This window comes from Macrobrachium rosenbergii, chromosome 32, assembly GCF_040412425.1.
Source record: "Macrobrachium rosenbergii isolate ZJJX-2024 chromosome 32, ASM4041242v1, whole genome shotgun sequence".
Lineage (NCBI taxonomy): Eukaryota > Metazoa > Arthropoda > Malacostraca > Decapoda > Palaemonidae > Macrobrachium > Macrobrachium rosenbergii.
In genome coordinates this window covers 1,015,588-1,037,810 of record NC_089772.1, presented here as the reverse complement: position 1 = coordinate 1,037,810, position 22,223 = coordinate 1,015,588, and the positions used below count along the sequence as shown (strand labels likewise).

The following is a 22,223-nucleotide window of genomic DNA, read 5'->3' as shown; positions in this document are numbered from 1 at the left end:
CCTCGGCTAAGAATTTTATGGGCATCTTTTTTTCAGTACGGTTTACAATAATTAGTCTAAAAAGAGGTCTGACTAATTATAAATTGAATGCTCCAAAGTTTAGTGAGCTCACGCCAGCGCGCGCGCGTGTGTGTGTGTGTGTGAGAGAGAGAGAGAGAGAGAGAGAGAGAGAGAGAGAGAGAGAGAACCTTACATGCTGATAACTGACTGCAATAACAAGAATGGGCTAAGCTAACAACCGAAAGAGTTAATTAGTACTATGCTCTATCTGGGTTTTTGAATATTCTCAAGCTAACAATGGACCTAAATCTCCCGAGTTCTAAAATGAAACTATAACCCTCTCACTAAGATATATAATAAATGCATACATTCTATGTTAGCTTGCTAATGTAATTAGCCACGATAAAAGTCGAACTATTTCGTATGCTTTTGGCTCCAAAATGTCTAACTTGCTAGGTGGCTTCGTGAGCAAGTGTTGAATTTTTTTTGTTTAAAGATGAAACTTCGGGATTCAATATCTACTTTACATGAGCGTCGTCACCTAACCCAATTTTGTGCGGTGGTCTTAAAATTAATTCTGCTTGGATCCACCGCCAATAATTTTCTAAATTTTCTTCTTCTTCTTTATCGACACTTCAGGACAACTCCAAAACTCGTCAGGTAAGACTTTAAATGTGCTTTGCTATTTAGAACTTTATAATATTTACTCACCTCTTTTCATGTCATTTTTACAACACATCTCTCCAATTTAATCTTGATGTCTAAATCTTAAGTTTATACCGGATTAACTCTTCGGAATTTATATAAAAGTATACTTTTTCATTTTTATGTACGTATAAATACACGCACACACACACCCATATGAATCACTATGTAAATATATACATATGTAAATATATACATATGTTACTGAGGGAGCATTTATAAAATAAATATCAACAGAGAGAGAGAGAGAGAGAGAGAGAGAGAGAGAGAGAGAGAGAGAGAGAGAGAGTTACCCAAGTTGCAAGTTCATATCCAGTTATGGTATTTCAACGTAAAATTTCAAGGTAAACCGTATTATAATTTTAAATAGCTAATGGAATCCACGAATTTATTCTAATAATATTCATAGATTCTTCATGTTACGTCGCAAGTGATTTCCTCTGGCTGTAAAAACAGCTTGTGTCAAAACAAGCTTCAAATGAATCCAGGGACAGACTCCACCCTCTGTCTATCTGGCTGTCTATCTATCTATCTATCTTGAAATGGAATTGCACATCTAACTAAAATAGTACGAATAGAAATAGAAAACGTACACATAATGATATGCACACATACATACATATATATACACAAAAACACACACATTATATATACATATATATAGACCGATTGATAGATAGATGTTTGAAGACGATACAACGACGTAACCGTAATATAAAACTGAGAAGATCGGGTTGTTTCACCTTTCAACAATGAATATAATTCAATGTACTGTCCATGCAATTTATGCACCTTTTCGTCATTTACATTTATGCGAGCAATTAATTTCATATTACTGAAAAAGACTGATTTCTGAATTTAAACAGGGTGTCGGACCTGAGAGGCCGAACCTCTCCGCCACCAACGACCAGGAACTGTTCGAGGGAGACATCCTGTTGACACCGGAGCAAAGGTTGGAGTGGAAGGAAAGAAAAGCCATTCCAGATTTAGCCAAACGATGGCCGGAGGGCGACGATGGGTACCCGCGAGTCCTTTACACATTTTACGATGGTGAGATGACGTCACGCTTCCCTCCAAGGCGGTGGTTCTCAAATTTTTTGGTATCGTTACCCCCCGGGGGCAGTGGCGTGATAATAAATCACCACTGTCCCTAACCCATCTTCTTCAGCTATGTGAATTATAATATAAAGGAAAGAAAAATATTGGAATGGTTAATATCTAATGCATTTTATATGTAAGAAATTAATTTTACCCTTATTCAAGTCTTAAGAAATGAAGAATTTAGATTTTAGGCATTATTCCTTTGACAAAAAATTAAAATTAAAGCATTGTTCCTTTTATTACAAATTTGAATTAAAGCATTATTTCTTTGGTAATGAATTGAAAATAAAATTTAGGAAGTGTCTCGTTAGCCCCCCAGAAACGGCTTTATTAGCCTAAAGGGGGTAGTTACCCCCTGTTTGAGAACCACTGCTTTAAGAATTAAACTTTTAAGAATCCACTTCCAAGATTAAACACATGAATGACATGACACTGTCTTTTGAAGTGGGGATTAAGGATCTTTAAGATTCTAACAATATAATACATGAATGAATAACTATGCAAAATTTTAGATGACAATTATAGCATTATCATGAGCTTTATCTAGTCCTGCTTTTATTGTGTTCCAAGGTCGGATGTTGATGGAAATATAAGGTTTTCATCTTTCTGACTTTGTTGCCAATCAGATCTAGTCAACGACTAAATTTAAGTCTGTCAGAATCCGAGGTACACTACAACAGGCTGAACACATAGGTCTATAGAGCTAGGCCTGACAATTTCTAGTGGACCCAGGATGTTGCTATACAGATGAGCAATTTATACGAAGATGCCAGAAACCACAGCAATGGAAACTACTGGGTCATTAACTTAGGCCTGGCGAGATTCTGGCAATGCCTTCCTCCATGCCGAGAATTTTCGTTTTCAGGAATTGTGCACGAAGGAGGTTTAAATACAGTCCCTATTCAGTCGTTCGTCCATTTTAAATGATGCCGTCTTGCGACTAAGTCTTAGTTCAGAAGTGAATTTGAGCGATATCCTTGTTTTATTGCAAATCTGAAAGTTCTCGGCATTTTTGAACTCAGTAGATGGGCGTTCGTTCATCCTTGAATTACTCTTAGCGATTCGAAAATCTCTTTTTGAGATTAACTGAATTCATTCCAGTAACTACTGAGAAGTATTCAAAGATAAAGAAATTATACTTGACATCTTTGAAACGCCTCTTCTTTACTTCTAGCGCTGGTCAACCAAGCAGCAATTCTTGACGCCATGAAGCACTGGGAAGAAGAAACCTGCATACGGTTTGAGCGCACAAACACCACCGAGACAAGGCCTCACTTGCAATTCCTCAAGAGCAATGGTTGTTGGTCCTACATTGGGATGATACTTCAGTCAGGACAACAGATATCGATTGGGAATGGGTGTGACAATGTAAGTCTTGCTCTAATCTCTGCAGGTATCGTGTTAGGAGGTATTTTCTGCAGGTTTCACCTGAATGAGCCAATTTGAAGAGCTAAATCAGTGTTCAGCTCTGCTCCATAATGTTACCAACTTCATCTTTGGATACCAAGTTTGTAATGATAAAGCTGGAGCCGTTCTTTGCTATTCTTAAAATACGTTCATTCTAAAACGCGTCAACTCTTAGGTATTATCAACTCGTTCGAACGCTATGGTAAAAATAATCTTTTGATGTGATTTATCTGCAGTAACTAAAAGATGATTAATCATGGCAAACGCCTTCATTTTCATTTTCCTATTTCCTGTCCCTATTGTGGCTGCAGAGAGGAACGATCGCCCACGAGATCGGCCACGCCATCGGCTTCTATCACGAGCAGTCGCGAACAGACAGAGACGACCACGTGTTTGTCCACATGGAGAATGTCATTCCTCATTTGCAGAAGAACTTCAACAAATACACCGTCAATAACTACTCCGTCCCCTATGACTTTTCGTCTGACATGCACTATACCTCGAATGTAAGCTTCGTTGTATTTGAAAATAGAGCATTATGTGTGCAATTTATCAGTCTGCAAAATTCTAACGGCCCTGGCAACTTAAGTGTTGAGTTTACGTAGATTTGGATCTGTCACCTTCTGTCCTCTTCAAAATATGCCCATGTTGCACACAACACAGCGTTTTCTTTAGACAGGTTCTCTGTATGCATATTTTTATTCTAAGATCCATCGTCGGGTACTCTCTCTCTCTCTCTCTCTTTGCATTTATTTACCTTTAGAGCAATTCTTATTTCTCCATAAAGTACAAGCTTAAATTCGACAGCAAACCTTCTTCATTCAGTCTTACATTGCCCTCGATTGATTACTCGTCCTGTAGAAGCCTTGAAGTTCCTCGTTGGACAAGTCGGTAGAGTTCTCGGCTAGCACTCTGCTCGGCCTGAGTTCGAGTTTCCGGCCGGTCAATGAAGAATTAGAGGAATTTATTTTGGTGATAGAAATTCATTTCTCGGTATAATGTTGTTCGGATTCCACAATAAGCTGTAGCTCCCGTTGCTAAGTAACCAGTTGGTTCTTAGCCACGTAAATAAAATAAGTCTAATCCTTCGGGCCAGCCCTAGGAGAGCTTAGTGGTCTGGTTAAATACGGTATACTTAACTTGTAGAAGCCTTGAAACGATCTTGTCTTCTGTTATGTTACTGCAGTTCAAACAATCTCACTTTTTACCTCCATGAAGCTTATTTCGCCATTCCCTCATGCACTCCTTTTAATTTTCCCCCCTGAATCATAATTCCCTTGAGTGCACCATTTTGACTTAGTGACTCCACCTTTGAATATTTGCATACTAACCATAAACTCCTGCTACTTATTTACAATGAACTTAAGTCCATTTACAGTCCATCTTGTCCTTACCCAATATTCTCACGTCTTTCCTATTAAACCCACTTGTCTTGGTTATATTTTGGTCCCTTCGTCTCCTCAGCTTTATTTTTTCAACAATCAATTAATTACATCCGCACAATCCGTGCATTGAAATAATTGCGCTCTTTCATGCATTCCCAGAATCTTCCTACCACTCTACGAGCCACGACCTTTTATGCCCTGCAACTCTCAGCCAAATAGAACTCATCCTTTCCAGTCCTGAATGACCTACCCTTCCACACTGCAATGAGTATTTGGCCTTCAAACACGTCCATAACCTTTTTTGCACTAAGCGTTTCTCTGACTTGAGACACCGTTTGTTTGCATCCAACGCCACTGAGGACCTTAATACAGTAGTCAATTACAGTATGTTCGCACACACACTCATAGTTATTTATCTATTTATTTATTTATTTATTTATGCATAGGCACAAATAAATTGTTTTCATTTGATCTCAAAACAGAGTTTTACGATAAATGGCAAACTCACCATTTCGACGAAGAACCCTCTGGCACAAGAACTGATCGGCCAGAGACAAAGTCTCAGCCACTACGACAAGCTTTTGGCGAACAAGATGTATTCGTGTATATGTATGTTAGCGTTTTTACATTGCGAATGCAATACTTTTGTAGATATAAATAGTTAAAATTTGTGTCAAATATTTTTGTTTATGTGTTATTTATGGTTCCAATATAATTTGAGTGAAATCATAATATGTTCTATATTTGAATGTATGTATCTAAGAAATGAATCAGCTACTAATTTCCTTTGTACTGATTATCAACATGCCATGAAGCATAATCATGACGGCAGTAACGAAAAACGGGGAATCCCTCACTGAATACCTTTCCTTAACCAGCAAAATGGGTGAAAAACTGTGGCCTCGAAGCGGATCCTTGCCAAAACGACGGTTACCTGAGGTCGGATTGCCTTTGTGCCTGCCGTTCGGGGACTTCCGGAAACTTCTGCGAAATTGTTACCCAGGGATACTATGGTGAGACTCAGACTCTGTTGAGACCAGTTTAGATAGTCATGCGGAGGTTAACTGTTCCAGGAATGAAGAGATTCAAATAGGTTTTTGAAGTCAATTTCATCTCTCAGCAATTGATTTGGTAGTGTGGGAGAATCAACTTTGCCTTGTGTCTGCATATATATACTGCTCTCATATCTGTCTACCTACCTATCTGTCTATCTATCTATCTATCTATATATGTTTATTTATATAAATATATTTATATATACATGTATTATATATGTGTACCATATGTATATATATATACATATACTGTATATGTATACACATATATATTTGCATGGTTTTATTGCTTGCGTTTCAAGGTAGGCCTAGCCTCATTATCAAAGCTGTAAAAGATATATGCAAACACATCAAAACATCATAAAAGACTCCGGCTTAAAAACAGTATGCTAAAAACAAATACAAAATATTCAGTTTAAAATGCCAGGAAAAAGGTATTACCATCCAAGTGGAAAGAAACAATACGAGCGACAAGGAGAAACATTACAAGTCCAGGGTAAACTTACGCTATGAAAACGGGGTGGAGGCAGTTTGCTGTCGAATCCAGAATTTCCCAATTCTCTACAGCATGCTAAAAGATGCAAAGTAAATATTGAATACAATCAATTTAAATCTTGCCAAGGGCAGCAGCTGGCAATCCTCGAGTCTTTGTGTCAAACAGGTGATCCCGAAGTTAAACAGCCAAGCTGCCTCCACCCTCCTTTCTTAGCATAAACTTACCCTGGACTTTTAACGTTTCTCCTTCTTGCTCGTATTATCTCCTTCCACTTGGATGGTATATAATACCTTTTCCTGGAATTTTAAACTGAATATTGTGTACTTGTTTTTCGCATACTAATTTTAAATACGAGTCTTTTATGATGTTTTGATGCACTTGCATATATTTTTACAGTTTCGATAATGACGCTCATTCCTACCTTGAAACGTAACAATAAGACCATATAAATGCCTGAGATGCCTTCCTCAAGCCCCTTTTGCATATATATATATATATATATATATTATATATATATATATATATATATATATATATATATATATGTATATGTATATATATGATATTGTTATGATGGATATATAGCATATTATATTTGATATATACTATAAGATATACAATGGTAAATATATAAATATATATATATATATATATATATATATATATATATATATATATATATATATATATATATATATATATATATATATATATATATATATATATATATATATATATATATATATATATTAAGCCCTATTGGCTGAGTCGAGTAGAGCTTCAGACTGTCACTCGAGAGAGGGCCGAGAGTTCAATTACCCCAGCCGGCCGAAATTGAAAAATTATGATAGAATCTATTTCTGGTGATAGAAATTCATTAGCATTTGATATAAATTCACTAATAAGATATACAATGGCAGACACTGCACCCACAAATAAGTCTAATCCTTCAGTACACCCTACAGAGACAATCATATATCTATAAAACATAGATTTTTTTTTTGTGTGTTGCCATCTTGCAATCAGGTGTAAGGTAGAGGTGTCCAGGAGGCTTCTTTTGTTTCAGCTTGGATCTAAATTCCGTGGGAACAATTTTACAAAATTCTGAATTCTTCTTTAAACAGTTATTTATGTGCGACAAGGAATGATCACCTTAGGAGATTAATTTAGATTGTTTAGTTTCTTAATTTTATTTATCCCTTTATTAGATTATAATTTCCACCTGGGTTATTTCTGGGTGCTAGAAACCGAGTCTGACTGTCATTGATCTTGGGGAGGTACACTAAAATTCTAAGTCCCAAAATGCGGTCTCTCTCTCTCTCTCTCTTTTCTCTCTCTCTCTGTCCTCTAAATCTCTGCTCCCAACTCAGTGAATGGAATTTTCCCTAAATTCACTCTCAAAATTTCCCTGTTTTGCATTGCATTTTCCCTAAATCACATACACATAAATTTCCTATATATATATATATATATTATATATATATATATATATATATATATATATATATATATATATATATATATATATATATATATATATATATATATATATATATGTGTGTGTGTGTGTGTGTGTGTGTATGTGTGTGTGCGTCGGGTATAAATACCGTACATATATTAGTTTTTTATATATATAAGAAGTTCCACTTACCTTTTCCTTTGAATGTTTGAACTGTCATACATCAAGTCTTCCATAAATCCATTTGTAACTACTTAATTTTCATCATACATTTCTTCACCCGTAAAGTTAGCATATTTTCCTGTGATTTTAAATGATGACGATGATAAGTCGTCAAATCTTCTTTTAGGGTGCAGGAATCCAAACTTGAAGTGTTCAAGGAATTTCTCTGTTTCGTTTTCATTAAATTTACTTGTGGGAGACACAGTGAACTTGCCATAAATTTTTCTAAGAGGGAATAAAGGGGAATCGTCGTCCTTTTTCATTTCCTTCCCTGCTTTCCAAAAGCTCCTGATGCGCTCTTATCATTCTCCAACTTTAGGGAAGCGTTCCTCAACAAACGCCATTCCCTACCTAAGTCAATTACATTTTCCTGAGGAACTAGGTTAGGGAAATGACTTGCTATAGAGGCACTGGAAGGAAGGGACTTTTCTAAAATGCTCTGTGGGTCTAATGCATTCAGATTTGTTAGTACAGGATTCATGATGTTAAATCTTCTTAGCATCTGTGAAGCTCCTTCTCTGTAAAAATCTAAGCATCTCAACCTGAAGTAGTGTAACTGATCCTTACTAATATCATGGTTCATCTGCAATGAAATCGCAACTTTGCCACCCTGGTAAATTTCTTCCAATGGAAGAAAATTGGAACGATTGTTCAAAAATAGTTGATAAAACACTGGACACTCTATCTGCTACAAAGGTTATAAATTTTTGGCTCTTCTGCTTGTATTTCCTTAAGATCAATGAAGATGTGTAAAACAATATCCAAAAATTCTAAGTATAACTTATTTAGTGGGTCATCCAGTTTTGCCAGAATAGATTCGGCAGCTAGGAGCCGATCATTCAAAGCAGCTTGTACAAAGAAAAGCTTTAAGGCAGGCAATTGTTCGAGCAGTCGTCTTACAACACTACGAAGTGACGACCATCGAGTTTGGCACACATGAAGAATTTTGTGGGGTTTTATATTTCAAATTCCTGGAATTCCTTCAACATGCTCGACTGGGACAATTTTTGACAAGCATATGATGAACATAAATGAAACGAGTGGCAAATGCACTTCATTACAAATAAACTTGGCATTTCCTCTTTAAATAACATTGAAAGGGAATTATTCTTTCGCATCATGACATTTGCGCCGTCAGCTGCAAAGCCAATCAGATTTTTCTTGTAAGGAATATTAGCTGCAGTAAAAACAGTTTTAATATGTTGGGAACGAATAGATGCTGTAGCACTTTCCAAGGGAACACGCGATAAGAAACAGTCCTTTACACCTTTGTCTGTTAAAACTCTCACAACGAGAGCTACATGCTTTATACAACCTCGATCCGTGGATTCGTCTACTATGAGGGAAAATGGTAGTTTTCAGAAGTTCACGAGATCACCTTGGCTCCTCTTTCCTAAAACATTATTAATAATCATTTTACATTTAGTTTTACTACACTTCAAGCTTTTAGCTACCTCAGAATCGGGACAGACAGCTTTTACTGCAGAAACATTCCGTATCAACTGTTGTAAATGGAAGACTGAGTTCACTCACAACTCCAGCTAACCTTACTTCACATTCTTGTACTTTTTTCAAGTTTGGTTTTTCCACTTACAGATGGCATATTTGCAACTCTTACAGTACCTTTCATACTGTTAACATGGAATATGTGATTTTTTCCCGCAGCATGTTTCTCTATTTCTGGTTTCCCAGCTTTTCCATCTGATCTGCACAGTTTGCAATGGAAATATAGAGGTCCTTTATCACTTTTGGTCAACCAGGTACTGAGTTTTGGGTCCCTTTCCCATTTATCAGTATATTCCTGAGTAGATGGCAGTCGTTTTCGCTTGGCAGGAAGTGTATCTTGTGTTGAAGCCATATTTTAACCACGCTATGTTACTGATTCCCCTCTGCTATGATACTGCATAGGTTGCGGTAACTGATGCGGGCTGAAGGTTCTTAGCCAAGAAGTAACATGGCTATGCGAAACCTGTCAATCCAACACGTAGCAAACGGGTAAGGTTAGCAATAATCCGTCAAGCAATATCCTATTTCACACCTCACTCCGAGCCCGAGGGGTGGGAGGTACCTTCTTGATATACTGTAGGAAAAATGTGCATAGCTTTGAATAAAATAAGTTAGTAATCCTGTACTAATGATCTAGCATTTTCCTTATGCTAATTGTATTTTTTGTAGGTTTTCCCGTAATATTCAAAAAGTTCCCTGTTATCTTCTTAAAAATTCCCTGATTGTTGCATTTTCCTCCCTGTTTTCCCTGTTGGCATGAAAATTTCCCTAAAACAGGGAAATTTCCCTGTACTTGGCAGCACTGGGACTCCACTTGCAAAGATGCTTCCCTTTACAGTATATGGATCTGTCTGAGTATGCAAGTCGTGGGTGGCCAAGTCTAGTAAAATTTTCATAAGTGCCACCTCTCTATAGTCTCTTTCATTAAACTTCGTATGTGTATTGTTCGATTAATCACTTACAGCCGCGTTGGTTTCTTACAGAGGCTGAATTCGCATTTCTAGCACTCGTGGTACACACGTCATTAAGGTTTGGCGTCAGGCTATGGCTATCAAACATTGCAGAATTGAAAATGTAATTCTGCGTCTCTTGTCTATTTACATATAATCTTAACTAGTGTTTCCATTACAGTTGTTTCCACTATATATATATACTGTATATCAGCGCAAAGGTGGACCATGGAAACGTACTAATTTGAGCATAATTCTTTATTTCCAACGTTTCGTAATAACTTTATTACATCATCAGGGAATCTGTTCAATAATGAATAAAATTACTTTAAGAACTGCTCTAAAAATCAATAAAATTCATTAAATACGGCATAGTTAGAATACAAGATAAAAAAAAACGAAGAAAACCAAAAACGACATAAAAGCCCAAAATCAAAGACCGCTAACCAACCTTATACCAAGAAGGCAGAAGACCGAATGCATAAATAAAAAGTTAACTCGGGTACAGCTGAGCAGAGGAGGCCTGGGCATTTAACTGGGAACCAGTTGTTTAATAAATAATGATTCCAGGATGGGCAGTTCGCATGCATTGGTTGTTTGGCCTATGATACAGAAATCATTTCTATCAATATATGTTTTTATTTATGCATTCTGTCTTCTGCCTTCTTGGTATAAGGTTGTTTAGTGGTCTTTGATTTTGCTTTTATGTCATTTTTGTTTATTTTTTTATCTTGTATTCTAACTATGCAGTATTTAATTTTTTTTTTATTTTTAGAGCAATTTTTAAAGTAATTTTATTCATTATTTAACAGATTCCTGATGATGCAATAAAGTTATTAAATAAACGTTGGAAATAAAGAATTATGCTCAAATTAGTACGTTTCCACAGTCCACCTTTTGCCGTCGCCTACTTCTGTTTATATATATATATATATATATATATATATATATATATATATATATATATATATATATATATATATATATATATATATATATATATATATATATTTGTTACGTGGGTCATTAGGGTGGTGAGTTTAGTTATTAATTACTGTGATTTATATTGCCTAAGACCCACATAATCCTGTCAATTAAGGCTGAAAATTACCAAAAAAAAAAGGCAGATAATCAACATAATTAGATCAGGTCGCCAGTTGAGACTAGAGTTACTGAATATAGGGATTTATTCTGAGCACATGAACTAAACTAACAACATTACTCAAACAAGTAGTTTCAACAAAGTAAAATAAAAGTGTTAACTGATTTCTTACGGTAGCTAACAACAGCTCCGACTTCGTCCCATTTCGGACACGATATTTCAACATAAAGGGGTGAATAATGCAATGGCTCAGGCCCTCTTGTGACGGATGGTACCTAGACAAGTGAGTATTAAAACAACTACGACCGAGAAGTGAACTTTGGTGAAGTTAAAAGTTAATCGGGCTGATAACTCATTCATTCTTTTTACTTCTAGAATGCGGCATTCCCTTACTTCTTCCATATTTCCTGAATATATGCAAATGCGGGCGAAGTCCCATTCGTTCACGTTGTAGCCATGTTGGATTCGATCAGTCACTGAGACCTCCGCCGCCTCATCATAGAATAAATCGGATTTAAAACGCCTTCTCTTCACTTTGCAGACAGCATGCTGTCCAGCTGTTCTCAAAATGTCACCAGCGAGGGAACCGTGACGTCTCCTAATTACCCAAATAACTATTCACCCGGTAAGTTCAGAAGAGTTGGGACACGAACTTTAACATATATTGAGCTCATTTCCCCACCACATCAGTTTAACTTCCACAGAGGCAGTAGGGAATCATATCCAGTCATCAGAGAAAAGTTTTCATCTCATCAAAGCGAAGGGAAAAAGAAATGCAATGAAATTTATTAGATCACGAGAAAGTACTTCAGATCCTTTTGACTATGATTAGAACAAATCGCCACTTGAGACTTCTTCCTCCCCACTCTCCAGTTAATCTCAAGATTCGGCTTGAAAACTGAATGACAAGTGGCTCAGAGTAACAGCAACGTGATCGTTTAGGCATTAAAAGTGAATCTCACATTTTCAGCCTCAATTTGGTACCATTTGCAAATAGGTTGTGGCCTTTGATTTTTTTTTTTTTTTTATAAAAGGGCTGTTTTAAATCAAATCAGAAGTCGCGCTGACCACCAAAATGTTTGATACTGAAATATTAAAAAAAAAGTAAAAATTTTCATTGCCATAATTAATTTGCATGCTCTTTCACGATAATATATTCATATACTATGTTCATATAGAATGCTGGTTTTGCACCATACGGTATAATAATAATTTTCTTCCAAGTTACCTATTTAATGATCCATGTTATCTAAATTAGACGCCGGGCATCGCTCAAGCCAAATGAGCAAATCTTGGCCGCTGGCCGGCACGGTGTTGGCCGACCCTGTCGTAGGTCGTCAAGCGAATAATTATTGCGAAGTAACCAGCTTTGTCTTAGGTTTTATCCTCTCTGAACTACCTGAAGTGTGTCACCATGCCAGCGACAGTTCACAACGTCAGTTTGTCGTTGCAGGGACGAAATGCGTCAAATGGATCCAGGCTCCTCCGTGCCACTTCGTCAACGTCACCTTCAGCGCCTTCGAAATGTACGGGCAGAGCTCCTCTGCGACAGGAGTGACTGCTGCTTTCTGGACTTTCTGGAGATCAGGACTCAAGACCTTCACAGTGGCGACGTGTGAGAATTTCCTCCTTTGTTTGATAGAGTTGTGGACAGCGGTGTTGTCTTCTAGATGTTGAAATTCAAGTTATTAGACATTGTGTACTACATAAATGGAATTATAGGCTGCTGTGATTTTACAATGAAGTTCAAATCAATAGGAGTACTGTTCTGAACTAAGGATTAAATGTTATGTTATGAGAATTTCAGATTTTAAGTTTCTGCTGTGTTCTAACAACTTGCTCTCACGACGTTAGAATCCTTCTTATGTGAATTGTTTCCGTGAACAAAAAATCACACTTTGTACCAGGATCAGTCTGCCTCATCTTCTACGCAAAAAAGCCGAGGAAAGATTGATTGATTGATGTAATGTTCTCTGGCATCGGGAAACGCCCAGGAAAGAGGGGGAAATGGGGGTGGGGTGGGGTGGGTAGGTGTGGGAGAGGGTCCTATATAAGAACGATGATGTTCACCTTTTCATATTTCTGTAAAGCTTCCTTCATTATTCATTTCTTCTTTTATGAAAATGGGTTTATTGCACGTATAAAGAGCACCTATGACGTAGAGATTCATTGTTTGCCGTCAATGAATAACTAGAATTTACACATGAGAATGTTAACGAATTATGCAATCCTCGGCTCATAACGTCCAATTATCCCAACAAAATGTACTCCAGGGCATTCGGAAACGCTCAAAAAAAAAAAAAAAAAAAAAAGCAGCTAATCTAATAATTATCCTTTCTTTGTGTTGCAGGTACTGTGGCAGCGATATTGGCCCCGGCTCGTCCTTCACCTCTGTCAGCAATCACCTCATTCTGTTCTTCGAGGCAGAGACTGGCTCCTTCCCCGGCTGGGCAGCCAGCGTGAGATTTGAGCCCCAATCAGAGTGCTCGTAAGTCGGTTTGTCATTTGTTTCTTCTCCCGTTCAAGTCAACATCGGTCCACATGATAACCTTTAGGTGAAATGCACCTTAGACACGAGCATTTGGGTATTTTCATAACAAAAATGGTAGACACCAGACAAAGCCTAAAATCTAACCTTCTCTCTCACTTTCTTGTGGATGTTATTCTTGCACATTTGGTCCAAATTGCAGGAATCATCTTGGCGAATAGAGCCGAATCGTTCAGTTTTCAGAATTTTCAGCGAACGTAGAATAAATGTAGAAATTTCTCATTAATTCTCCTGACTCTTGCCTTGGAATGTTCGCTGCTAACCACTGGTATAACCTCCATCTTTTATTGTAACAAACTTATTACATATTTCTTCATTTAGAGCAACGCTGTAATGTACATTATGCGATAATTTTGAACAGCGCATGCGCATGCCTGTATACTGGACTTACGACGTGAACTACTTATATAACACTAAGCATGCACCGGAAAAATCAGCTGAAGATGAAAAAAACTGCAGACGAAGCAAATTGCAAAGCAAAAGAAATATAATTAGGAAAAGTCGCTGAACTACAGTTCCACTTAGGACATTTTGGAAGGAGAAATTTGGTGTCCCTCCAAAGGGAGTCAGCGCTTTTCCCAGCGGAGGTTTCTCTTATCGCTATTATGAGAAACAATTAATTCTCTAAATTAAGACATTAATAGCAAACAATTTGTTTTGTTTATTTATTTTTTTAACAAATGTTATGATTGGATACAACTCTGACTGGAAGAAGAAGAAGAAGAAGAAGAGGGATTTCCAAAAAAAAAAAAAAAAATTCTGGTAAATGATTTATGATTCGTAGCCATATTTCAGAAAGTCGAGAGCAAAGAAAAGATCAATACTGTCATAGTTTCACGGGAAAATTTTAAGGAATCATTTGTTGCAACATTAACTGTATAAATGAAAAGAAAACCAGAATATTTTCATGAAGCGATTACAATAGACACGAATATGAAAACCGTTTAAGCTACAGTATATTGCAGTTAGTTATCAGTAATATTATCCACGTAATATAAGAGGTAGTATGGTATATGTGATACGCTGATTTTTATTATTTTGTTACACATTTAGGTCCACCACAGACTCTGCCGGTACATCCTTAGCGAAAACATCTATTGCTAATACTAAATTTACACCTGGGGAGAGAACATCAACTACAACAAAAAAACCAGTGGCACCTACAACAGTAGCAGATTCCACAACAAGGAAAGCTTCCACAACCATCACTGCAGCTACATCCACTGAATTAACAAAAGCTACTAAAGGTACAGCAGAGCCTGTCGAAACAAACACAATGGAAGCACCTGACCTGTCTACATTCTCTACTGCAATTACAAGCACAAGCACAATAAGTACTGCTTCTAAGACTACAACCATCACTAGAACTACAACAGAACCAACCAACAACACATCTAGAACTACACTGCAACCAGCAACTACCATCACCAAAACTACAGCAGAACCAAGCACAAGCACCACTATTGCTAAACCTGAGAAAACTACAACCACAGCTACAACTACAACAGAACCAACAACCACAGCTACAACTACAACAGAACCAACAACCACATCAACAACTACACCAAAACCAACAACTACTACAACCAGATTATCAGAACCAAGCATAAGCACCACTATTACTAGACCTGAGAAAACTACAACCACAGCTACAACTACAACAAAACCAACAACCACAGCTACAACTACATCAGAACCAACAACCACAGCTACAACTACAACAAAACCAACAACCACAGCTACAACTACACCAGGACCAACAACCACAGCTACAACTACACCAAAACCAACAACCACAGCTACAACTACAACAGAACTAACAACCACAGCGACAACTACAACAGAACCAACAACCACAGCTACAACTACAACAGAACCAACAACATCATCAACAACTACACCAAAACCAACAACTATTACAACCAGATTATCAGAACCAAGCACAAGCGCCACTATCACTAAATCTGAGAAAACTACAACCACAGCTACAACTACAGCAAAACCAACAACCACAGCTACAACTACAACAAAACCAACAACCACAGCTACAACTACATCAGAACCAACAACCACAGCTACAACTACAACAAAACCAACAACCACAGCTACAACTACACCAGAACCAACAACCGCAGCTACAACTACACCAAAACCAACAACCACAGCTACAACTACAACAAAACCAACAACCACAGCTACAACTACACCAGAACCAACAACCACAGCTACAACTACACCAGAACCAACAACCACAGCTACAACAAAACCAACAACCACAGCTACAACTACACCAGAACCAACAACCACAGGTACAACAAAACCAACAACCACAGCTACAACTACACCAGAACCAACAACCACAGCTACAACTACACCAGAAACAACAACCACAGCTACAACTACAACAGAACCAACAACCACAGCTACAACTACAACAAAACCAACAACAACAGCTACAACTACACCAGAACCAACAACCACAGCTACAACAAAACCAACAACCACAGCTACAACTACACCAGAACCAACAACCACAGCTACAACTACAACAGAACCAACAACCACAGCTACAACTACACCAGAACCAACAACCACAGCTACAACTACAACAGAACCAACAACCACAGCTACAATTACAACACAGCCAATAACCACAGCTACAACTACAATAGAACCAACAACCACAGCTACAACTACACCAAACCCAACAACATCAACAACTACACCAAAACCAACAACTACTACAACCAGATTATCAGAACCAAACACAAGCACCACTATTACTAAACCTGAGAAAACCACAGCTACAACTACAACAGAACCAACAACCACAGCTACAACTACAACAAAACCAACAACCACAGCTACAACTACACCAGAACCAGCAACCACAGCTACATCTACAACAGAAGCAGCAACCACAGCTACAACTACAACACAACCAACAACCACAGCTACAACTACAACAGAACCAATAACCACAGCTACAACTACACCAAAACCAACAACATCAACAACTACACCAAAACCAACTACTACAACCAGATTATCAGAACCAAGCACAAGTACCACTATTACTAAACCTGAGAAACTACAACCACAGCTGCAACTACACCAGAACCAACAACCACAGCTACAACTACACCAGAACCAACAACCACATCAACAACTATTACAACCAGATTATCAGAACCAAGCACAAGCACCACTATTAATAAACCTGAGAAAACTACAACCACAGATACAACTACAACAGAACCAACAACCACAGCTACAACTACAACACAACCAACAACAACATCAGCAACTACACCAACAATTTCTACAACCAGATTATCAGAACCAAGCACAAGCACCACTATTACTATACCTGAGAAAACTACAACCACAGCTACAACTACAACAGAACCAACAACAACATCAGCAACTACACCAACACCAACAACTACTACAACCAGATTATCAGAACCAAGCACAAGCACCACTATTACTAAACCTGAGAAAACTACAACCACAGCTACAACTACAACACAACCAACAACCACAACAACTACAACAGAACCAACAACCACATCAACAACTACACCAAAACCAACAACTACTACCACCAGAACATCAGAACCAAGCACAAGTGCCACTATTACTACACCAGAACCACCAACAACTACACCAAAACCAACAACTACTTCCACAAGAATAACAATAGAACCAAGAACAAGCACTATTAATATTACACCTGGTACTATAACTGCACCAGTACCTGCCACACCAACCTCTACAACTACACCAGAAACATTAAGAACTACTGCTAGAACCTCAACAAATGATACTGAAATCACCACATTCATGACTACCAGTTCTGCTGGGCCCTTCAATGCAACAATCACTGCATATACAATCCTTCCTGCTTCAACCACATTCCGAACAACTAATGCTACCACAACGTCACCTCGTACCACTTCCACTACTGGAACCACACCGAGAACAACCACAAACATACCAACAACAGCCACTGTCAGTATCACAAGGTACAGCCAAGGCACTGTTTTAATTCACATCCTTTTTATTTACTATGATGATTTGGGAGGCTTTTTGTCTAAGATTCATTGGGTTTAGTTCTTTAGATAGTTGAATTCAGACCTGTAACAGCGACAAAAACTTCATCAGCTGAGATTTGAGTTGCATTGTGACAGACTCTGAGAAGATCTGTTACAGCAGCATACTTCATCAGCTGAGATTTGAGTTGCATTGTGACAGACTCTGAGAAGATCTGTTACAGCAGCATACTTCGTCAGCTGAGATTTGAGTTGCATTGTGACAGACTCTTAGAAGATCTTTAACAGCGACACAAACTTCATCAGCTAAGATTTGAGTTGCATTGTGACAGACTCTGAGAAACTTTACATTGTGAAAGTAAGTGGCGTCTCATGTGTTGTACTTAGCACTTGACAGCATCTGTGACCTGCCTATAAAGATACTGAGCTTACAGGCAGTGGCAATTTTACTCTTAAAATATGCCTAACGAATGGTTACCATCTCATCAGAAAAAAAGATAAGTTACAGAATACATATTTCAGACCTCTGCTCTGACAGTAATTTCTGAGAATTAAACCTTCCACATAGAATTCAGTGTTTAGTTTATGTTCTTAGTCCTTTGTCATTCAGTTATAATTATCTCGAAAGAAAGGGAAGTAAGTTATGGGCTGTTTTATGTAACATACTTGTAAGTCCAAGCCGTTGATTTTTCACTTAGAGGCCATTAAAATAATATACAAAATTTTGGTTTCCTTAAAACTTTTAAAGCATTGAATCATAATAATACCCAAAATATTAATTGAAGACAGTATGTAAAATATTGATTATTTAAAATGATATATAAAGGTTCTAATTATTCTATATTATATATATATATATATATATATATATATATATATATATATATATATATATATATATATATATATATATAATTAGATATATATATATATATATATATATATATATATATATATATATATATATATATAATATCAATATTTACTTTATCATAATAGATTATTCAATCAATGAAGAAAGGCAATATTGGATCTGCTCAGTACATGGATGGGTGATCACCCAGAAAATTCAGATGCCATAAGTACTCCATGAATATTACATTTTTAAGTGATGTGTAAAAATCATCATTCCTATTTCATGATAGCACTGATATTCATAAACTGCACTTGATTTCATTCTAAGATTATCAAATAATTTCACATCATGCAGTTATGTAGTATTTGCCAAACACTCACTCTCCATTACGGTTGTGAACTTGTCTTGCACCTGCTTGTGATATGTATGCAACAAGTTGCTGACATGATCAAGATTTCCAGGAGGACTTTGGCAATGGTGGGTCAGGAATTCCACAATCTCAGGAAAATGTTCATAAATGCAGTTCACTATTTCTTAAGTTCTATGATGTTTTTAGTAAGTGTAATCACTCGTGTCTACCAAGGGACGCCACTACTTCTGCAAGGTCGACCACTGGAACTGCAACAACCATTACTACGCCAACAACTACCAGACCTGCTGCCACTACTACACCAACCACTGCCACACCTACCACCACTGCTCCACCAAAAACTACCACAATTATCTCACTGGCCACCACTAATACACCAAAAACTACCACAACCACTACACCAGCAACTACCACAACTGCCACACCTAGTTCACCATCAACCACCACAACTGACACAACTACTACACCAAAAGCTGTCAAAACTACTACTACTACTACTGCACAAACCACTACCACTCTTGACACCACTACTACACCAAAAACTACCATAAGTGCTACACCAACAACTACCACACCTGCCAGCACTACTACCATAACTACCACCACTACAACAGCAAAACCTACCACTACCATTCCTACTGCCACACCTAGTTCACCATCAACCACCACAACTGACACAACTACTACACCAAAAGCTGTCAAAACTACTACTACTACTACTGCACAAACCACTACCACTCTTGACACCACTACTACACCAAAAACTACCATAAGTGCTACACCAACAACTACCACACCTGCCAGCACTACTACCATAACTACCACCACTACAACAGCAAAACCTACCACTACCATTCCTACTCCAACAACTACCACACCTGCCACTACTAAACAAAAAACTACCACTCCTGGTACCACTACTACTCCAAGACCTACCACAACAACTACCACACCTGCCACCACTACCACAACTACCACACCTGCCACCACTACCACAACAACTACCACACCTGCCACCACTACCACAAAAACTACCACACCAACAACTACCACACCTGCTACCACTACCACACCAAAGGCTACAACAACTACACCAACAACTACCATCTCTGCTACCACTACCACACCAAACCTACCACAACTACTACCACACCTGTCACCACTACTACTCCAAAACCTACCACAACTACTACTACACCAAAGGCTACCACAACTACTACCACACCTGCTACCACTACTACACCAGAGGCTACCACAACTACCACCACACAAACAACTACCACACCTGCTACCACTACTACAACAGAGGCTACCACAACTACTACCACACAAACAACTACCACACCTGCTACCACTACTACACCAGAGGCTACCACAACCACTACCACACCTGCTACCACTACTACAACAAAGGCTACCACAACTACTACCACACCTGCTACCACTACTACAACAGAGGCTACCACAACTACTACCACACCTGCTACCACTACTACAACAGAGGCTACCACTACTACACCAGAGGCTACCACAACTACTAACACACCTGCTACCACTACTACACCAGAGGCTACCACAACTACTACCACACCTGCTACCACTACTACAACAAAGGCTACCACAAGTACTACCACACCAACAACAACCACACCTACTACCACTACTACACCAGAGGCTACCATAACTACTACCACACCAACAACTACCACACCTGCTACCACTACTACAACAGAGGCTACCACAACTACCACCACACCAACAACTACCACACCTGCTACCACTACTACACCAGAGGCTACCACAACTACTACCACACCTGCTACCACTACACCAGAGGCTACCACAACTACTACCACACCTGCTACAACTACTACAACAGAGGCTACCACAACTACTACCACACCAACAGCTACCACACCTGCTACCACTACTACAACAGAGGCTAGCACAACTACTACCACACCTGCTACCACTACTACACCAGAGGCTACCACAACTACTAGCACATCTGCTACCACTACTACAACAGAGGCTACCACAACTACTACCACACCAACAGCTACCACACCTGCTACCACTACTACAACAGAGGCTAGCACAACTACTACCACTACTACACCAGAGGCTACCACAACTACTAGCACATCTGCTACCACTACTACAACAGAGGCTACCACAACTACTACCACACCAACAACTACCACTACTGCACCAGAGGCCACCACAACTACTACCACACCTGCTACCACTACTACAACAAATGCTACCACAACTACTACCACACCAGCAACTACCACTACTACACTAGAGGCTACCACAACTACTACCACACCAACAACTACCACACCTGCTACCACTACTACAACAGAGGCTACCACAACTACTACAACAACAACAACTACCACACCTGCTACCACTACTACAACAGAGGCTACCACAATCACTACCACACCAAGAACTACCACACCTGCTACCACTACTACACCAGAGGCTACCACAACTACCACACCAACAACTACCACTACTACACCAGAGGCTACCACAACTACTAGCACATCTGCTACCACTACTACAACAGAGGCTACCACAACTACTACCACACCAACAACTACCACTACTACACCAGAGGCTACCACAACTACTACCACACCTGCTACCACTACTACAACAGAGGCTACCACAACTACTAGCACATCTGCTACCACTACTACAACAGAGGCTACCACAACTACTACCACACCAACAACACCACTGCTACTAAACAGAGGCTACCACAACTACTACTACCAACACCCACACCTGCTACCACTACTACAACAGAGGCTACCACAACTACTACCACACCAACAACTACCACACCTGCTACCACTACACCAGAGGCTACCACAAGTACTACCACACCAACGACTACCACACCTGCTACCACTACTACAACAGAGGCTACCACAACTACTACCACACCAACAACTACCACACCTGCTACCACTACTACAACAGAGGCTACCA

At 38.5% G+C, this 22,223-nt stretch overlaps 2 protein-coding genes across 2 annotated transcripts in view; both read left to right on the top strand.

Annotated features, from left to right (window-relative positions):
- LOC136855734 (uncharacterized) overlaps positions 1-22,223 on the top strand; it is a 44,230-nt gene that overhangs the window by 916 nt on the left and 21,091 nt on the right. Inside the window, 9 exon segments of the mRNA XM_067133103.1 lie at positions 2,981-3,174; positions 3,525-3,719; positions 5,081-5,207; positions 5,477-5,611; positions 11,930-12,013; positions 12,842-12,945; positions 12,948-13,003; positions 13,739-13,864; positions 20,561-21,425. Of these exon segments, the coding sequence (XP_066989204.1) occupies positions 2,981-3,174; positions 3,525-3,719; positions 5,081-5,207; positions 5,477-5,611; positions 11,930-12,013; positions 12,842-12,945; positions 12,948-13,003; positions 13,739-13,864; positions 20,561-21,425 (1,886 nt within the window).
- LOC136855603 (mucin-2-like) lies at positions 15,076-17,745 on the top strand. Its single transcript, XM_067132697.1, has one exon. It carries the CDS (start codon positions 15,213-15,215, stop codon positions 17,634-17,636), a length of 2,424 nt encoding a protein of 807 aa, XP_066988798.1. The 5' UTR covers positions 15,076-15,212; the 3' UTR covers positions 17,637-17,745.

Coding starts and splice junctions, on each gene's coding strand:
- LOC136855603 (XM_067132697.1), top strand. CDS start 15,213: ATGGAAGCACCTGACCTGTCTACATTCTCTACTGCAATTACAAGCACA.